This window comes from Danio rerio, chromosome 15 (assembly GCF_052040795.2).
Source record: "Danio rerio strain M-AB ecotype USA chromosome 15, GRCz13ab, whole genome shotgun sequence".
NCBI lineage: Eukaryota > Metazoa > Chordata > Actinopteri > Cypriniformes > Danionidae > Danio > Danio rerio.
The window spans coordinates 2959001-2965000 of record NC_141035.1 but is presented as its reverse complement, the minus strand read 5'-3'; the positions used below and the strand labels follow the sequence as shown (position 1 = coordinate 2965000).

The 6000-nt window shown below is 39.9% G+C and overlaps 1 protein-coding gene and 1 long non-coding RNA gene across 2 annotated transcripts in view; one reads left to right on the top strand and one right to left on the bottom strand.

Annotated features, from left to right (window-relative positions):
• mlnr (motilin receptor) overlaps positions 1 to 3578 on the top strand; it is a 4763-nt gene extending 1185 nt beyond the window's left edge. Inside the window, exon 2 of the mRNA XM_087283691.1 lies at positions 3148 to 3578. Coding sequence (XP_087139817.1) covers positions 3148 to 3467 — 320 coding nt within the window. The 3' untranslated portion in view covers positions 3468 to 3578. The remainder of the gene's footprint in view (positions 1 to 3147) is intronic.
• Positions 1 to 6000, bottom strand: part of LOC147833556 (uncharacterized) — a 486957-nt gene that overhangs the window by 304691 nt on the left and 176266 nt on the right. The window lies entirely within an intron of this gene.

The following is a 6000-nucleotide window of genomic DNA, read 5'->3' as shown; positions in this document are numbered from 1 at the left end:
TTTATTAACGTAAACCCCCACCCCAACCCTAAACCCAACCGTCACAGTAATGTAAAAACAGTTGTTGTACCGAGTATTAGTTATGATATCTTTAAAGGGTCACGAAACACCAAAACACATGTTTTGAGCTGTTGACAGTCGTATATGTGTCCCACACTGCTAAAAACACTATTAGGACACCTATATTTCACTAAAAAGTGTAAATTGGTTGTTTTTGCGTTATTTCAAGCAAATTCGTACTTCCTGTTTGAAACGAATTTTTGAAGCTGCGTCACGGTCATGACATAATAGCGTGTATTCCAGCGTGCAGACTGGACGTCTGTGCCAGAGTGTGCCTTATTACGTCTTACAGTGTGATGCATTAATGCATGAGTAAGGCTTGGTTCAAACCAATCAGCGCGCTCTATTTTGCAACTTCATTAATATTCATTAGTGTCACTGTTTACACCAGAGACGCCACGTTGTGTTGGCAAAACAAGCGTGAAGTGTTGCTTTTATAGTTTGCTGCAGTTAAGTTTCGTTTTCATTTTCTCTCTGTGAGAACTCTGACTCACGTGTGGATTAACAGTGTACGCGACGCTCGACAACAATAACTTACGTGTCTAAGGAGGATTATTGTTTACCTGAGAGCTGTTCTCATCTGCAAACGCTGAAATCCGGATTTGCTTGTAGTCTTCTCTTCATAAAGACGCGGCTCTAGTTGCTGGTGATTGTCCTGTCTCTACAGATTTGGTAAGTGAGCGTCCAGTGCTCTTTGTTTATTCAGTTTGTTCATATCGAATTAAGTTAACTATTGCACTGAGTGCAAACTTGTTAGCACCGCATTTAGTGACCGGAATAACACACGCGGCTTTCTGACGCTACCTGCTGTGTGCATCTAAGTTTCCGGGAATTGCGGAGCTTTTTTTTCTCTCATTCGCCGTGCGGTATCAAACATTGCATGAAAAATACACGCTTAGAGCAGATCCTCGAATCAAATATCGCGTTTGTCGCGAGGGGCATGAATGAATTCCCTAAATGAAAGAGTCAAACTGCAGTTAAAGTCCAACATTTAATAATCTGGCAAAAATCTGGCATTCAACTACAGATGCCCATGTAGGTTAAACACCATCACTTTCTCATGTGTGTGTATTTTGACTGAAACTCGCGCATGCCCAAATAGACACTCCCACACCATCCCACTTTAGTTCCTCCGACACTCCCCCCTAAACAGAGCTGGACACGCCCACTTTTCTGACTTTTTCCAAAGTAGAGGTGTGAAAACACCCTGCTGAAACGAGGGGGTTTCATGGCCCTTTAAATAACCCAATAAAATTTCTTTTTAAACGCCTACCCCCACCCCAACCCTAAACCCAACCCTCACAGTATTGTAAAAATATTAATTATTGTTATACAGTGTTATAAAAAAATGCTGCTTTATTAATGTGCATATCGCACTTCCGGCCGGCCGCATATCCGATCTAGACTTTACCCAAAAAGAGAGGGAGGATGATGGGGGTGTGGTTAGGGTGAAAGACTTGTACAGAAAAACTACTAAAATTAAACGATTCAATCAAATGTTAATAAATCAGACTTTTAAAGGGCCATGAAACCCCCTCGTTTCAGCAGGGTGTTTTCACACCTCTACTTTGGAAAAAGTCAGAAAAGTGTCCAGCTCTGTTTAGGGGGGAGTGTCGGAGGAACTAAAGTGGGATGGCGTGTGTACCCTAACCTGGTAGGGAAGATATAACTGAACAAAGCCATTTTTGGAGTTCATTGGAACACAAAAAAGTTATTGGATTGTCATATGATTACAGTTTTGCTCCAACCCTAATCAAACACAGCTAATGCAACTAATTGAGGTGTTCGAGACTCTTTTGATTAACTTGATTATTTGAATCAGCTGTTTTTGATTAGGGTTGGGTCAAAACTGTGCAGAGTTGCCGCCCTCCAGGAATCCAGTTTGAGATCTATGGTTTACATGACCTGCTTGACTGCATGAACTATTTTGACAATGTTTTTTGGTTCCACCATGAACAGAGACGAACCAATGACTGTAAAAAATATGGATGACGCGACAGCCCTTTTTCCCATTGAACGCCTTGAGGGCAAAACGCCTGCTTGACGGGCACAAACTGTCGCAAAAGACTGCTGAAATTGGAGCCAGACATGCGCAGAAGGATTGTCTGATGGAGCCAGAGGAGGAGCCGCGAAAATGAGCAGAGTCGAGCTTCCAATCAAACGCTTTATGTAAAATCAACTACGCCCCCGAACTTCTCAGCATGCGTTTGCTGTCATATCAACACAAATGGATGTAATAACGTTAACAAATATGAGGCTTTTTTATATTCAATCGTGCCAGCTCCGGGCCGCAGCGCATAACTTACTCGCGGCGTCGCGGGCTGATTCCGGCTCGCATGCGGCAGCGCCTGCTCGCTCGGCCGCCACATCTGGCTCGATTGACTCGGGCTGGTATTGGGTAGTGAGTCCAGGCATCCGGAGTAGGTCCAGCAGAGGTAACGTTAGTCAGTCTGAGCTCTAAGAGATAAGTCTCCGGCAGGCGAGAATCTAGCCGGAACTGTGTTTTGCTATCTGGGTGGCTAGGCGTGTATCAGCAAACTAATAAAGCCCGAAAAAAGCCCTGAACTTAGCGAATAAACAGTGTTCCACCAGGATCATGTATGTCAGAAACTATAGTTTACTGCTGAACTCATTTTGTCATGGTAAAATAACACAGAAATCGAATAATAACATTTCAGTCTACTTCAGTCTCCTGCCGAAGCTCAGACGCCACGCTTTGAGAAACTGTCAATCACAGCTGTCAATCACGATGACACGCCCAGCATTAAATTACTGCTAAAAACAAACTGTTTACAAAAATGAAGATCTGCACCTATTTCAGCACAATAACCAGTGCCTTAATCGACCAGAACCATCTTTCGGGACATTTTATTGCAAGTGTAATATTTTTTTTTATTTGGGCTCAAGTCTCCTTCATTAACACGGAGGAGGCGGGCTTTATGACTTGTACTGCAGCCAGCCCCCAGGGGGCGATCTAACGGCCGAAACCTTCACTCAAACGTAGGCTTGCGGCACACTTGAGACGAACCTCATTCCTCTATTAACCTCATCTCTCTCTCTCTCTCTCTCTTTCTCTCTCTCTCTCAGCTGTTGTGGTATCAGTCTTTGCCATCTGCTGGCTGCCGTACCACATCGGCCGCTTCCTCTTCACTCATGTGGATGACTATCACTCCGCTCGGCTCAGTCAGAACTTCAACGTGGCCTCGATGGTGCTCTTCTACCTGAGCGCATCAGTCAATCCAGTCCTCTACAACCTGATGTCCAACAAATACCGCTCCGCCGTCAAACGTCTCTTCCTGCTGCCCCGCGGGTACCAAGGAACCAACCGGAGGCATATTTCCACACGCGATGACATCACGGAGACGCTGAACGGTGTGAAAGAGACCATGATGACGGAGGACGACTAGTGGCGACGTATTTTCAGCTGAAGAACAAAAATGGGAGAAGTGAAGATGGTTTTAAACTATTAAGAGTTTATTTAAAGTTTAAAGTATATAGAAGTATGGAGTTTGATTATTGATTGAGTTTAAAGTATTTAAATTTACGAAGTAGTTGAGTTGAGTACCTGAAGGCAGATTCTTTCTGCAGCAAAGTTTGGCATTTGATCACCCTTCTGAAAAATCCAGCTTAAACCAGCCTAGGCTGGTTGGCTGGTTTTAGCTGGTTGACCAGCCTGGTTTTAGAGGGGTTTTGGCCATTTCCAGGCTGGTTTCCACCCATTTCCAGCCTGGTCCTATCTGGTCAGGCTGGAAAATGGCCAGCCAAATCCAGCTTAAACCAGCTCGACCAGCCTGGTTTAAGCTGGATATAGCTGGTTTTGGCTGGACTACCATCTTGGCTAGGCTGGTCAAGCTGGTTTTAGCTGGTCATCTCCCAGCCTGACCAGCTAAGACCAGGCTGGAAATGGCTGGAGACCAGCCTGGAAGTGGCCAAAACCCCTCTAAAACCAGCCTACCAGTCAAGGCTGGTTTAAGCTGGATTTTTCAGCAGGGACATATACATCACATATACACATTAGAGCTGCACAATTAATCGTTAAAAGATCACAATCTCGATTTGACCACCTAGACCATCTTAATCCAGCATTTCTACAAGTCTGCCAATCATATTTTCAAGTTCAGGAGAGAAGGAAAGGCGGCTGCATGAGTCTTTTCATTGTTTCACACACGTTGCTCAGTGACATTGACACCTCCAAATGATGTTGAATGAGTCACATACTGTATTTATAAGTTATAATTTGCCTGAAAATGTCATTTTTGTCCTCATATAATGATGTTTTCGCGGCCGGGAAGCCACACATTTCCTTTTATTGACACTTTTTCATTTCAGTTTTCATTTTCGATTTCATTTTCAACTTCAAGCTGTGTGCAAAGCCTATGCTAATCAGTGGGAGGGGCGTATTCAAGTGACGTCGAGTGCTTTTACTGTGACAGAGCCCAAGGGCAGAAGCACGGTTTTGATGGATGGGACAGCGTGAGTTACTATAAATAAAAGGAAAGCTTAAATTTACATTTTCATTTGAATTGTGTCACTATTATAGCGTGAACATTAATAACACGCTTTGTAAAAATTGTGTTTGCATTTTATTTTTCAGTTTGGCTTTCCATTTTAACATTGGCAGTCTTGACGCGGAAATGGGGTGAAAATTAAATGTTAAATTGTCAACTTCATTTTAATTATCAATTTGACAGGGACGATGTGTTGTCAAAGTGAAAATGAAAATTAAATAATTTCATTTTGTTTTCAATTTTGGCAGATATTTTGCGAACAGTGTTTTAAAATGAAATTGTTAATCTGATTTTCATTTTCATTTCCAATGTTTATTTGATTTATTTGAAATTGGCAGGATTTACCTTTCATATGAATGTGTGAAAGGGGCTAATGGCAGTAACCAAGGAAATGCTGTTATTTGTGCTGTTGGAGCCACCTACTGGGAGAGAGTAGAGTATCATTTTATTCAGTATATGATTAATGTTTTTGTTTAGGGGTAGGTAGGTATTATGTAGCTACATTAGAAATGTGAAGCATTATGTACATTTCTGTTGATTACATGTTTTTTATTGCTTTGTTTTAAAAAAATTGTCTGTTCTGTTATTTACTGTTTATTAGCACATATAACTAGGCCCACACGAAATTTGCGCGCACAGAAATCCACAGATTTTCCACAGAATTCCGCAGATTTCTGCAGATTTTTAGCCCATCATTAATTCTGTTTATTTACTTGAGTATATGTGTAAATCTGAATTTATTCAGTTTTTATTCAGTAATTTATTAGTTTTTATTTCATATATTAAGGTTTTAGTTATGATACTCCGCTGGATACTCCCAAAATAATTCCGCAGAAATCTCCAGATTTTTGCTAAAATTCTCCGCAGAAAAAGCAAAAAACGTCCGCGGATTCCGTCTGGCCCTGATTATAACGTATGATCCCATTCTACATTCCTAGTCCTACCCAATAACCAAACCTAAACTCAACTAATACCTTACTAACTATTAAAAAGCACCAAATTAGTTGTTTCCTGAGTAAAACGTCTTGATTAATGGTTTGTTACTAGCATGAATTTTACATTAAATTACAAAGCATGATCAAATATATATATTTACATATATATATACATATATATATACATATATATATATATATATATATATATATATATATATATATATATATATACACATATATATATACATATATATATACATATATATATATATATATATATATATATATATATATATATATATATATATATATACACATACACACACACATATATATATATATATACATATATATATATATATATATATATATATATATATATATATATATATATATATATATATTTTTTTTTTTTTTTTTATGGCTAATATGATGAGTTAAAGTGGTTAAATATGTTTACTGAAGAGTTTGCTTACATCTGCGCACATTCTCCC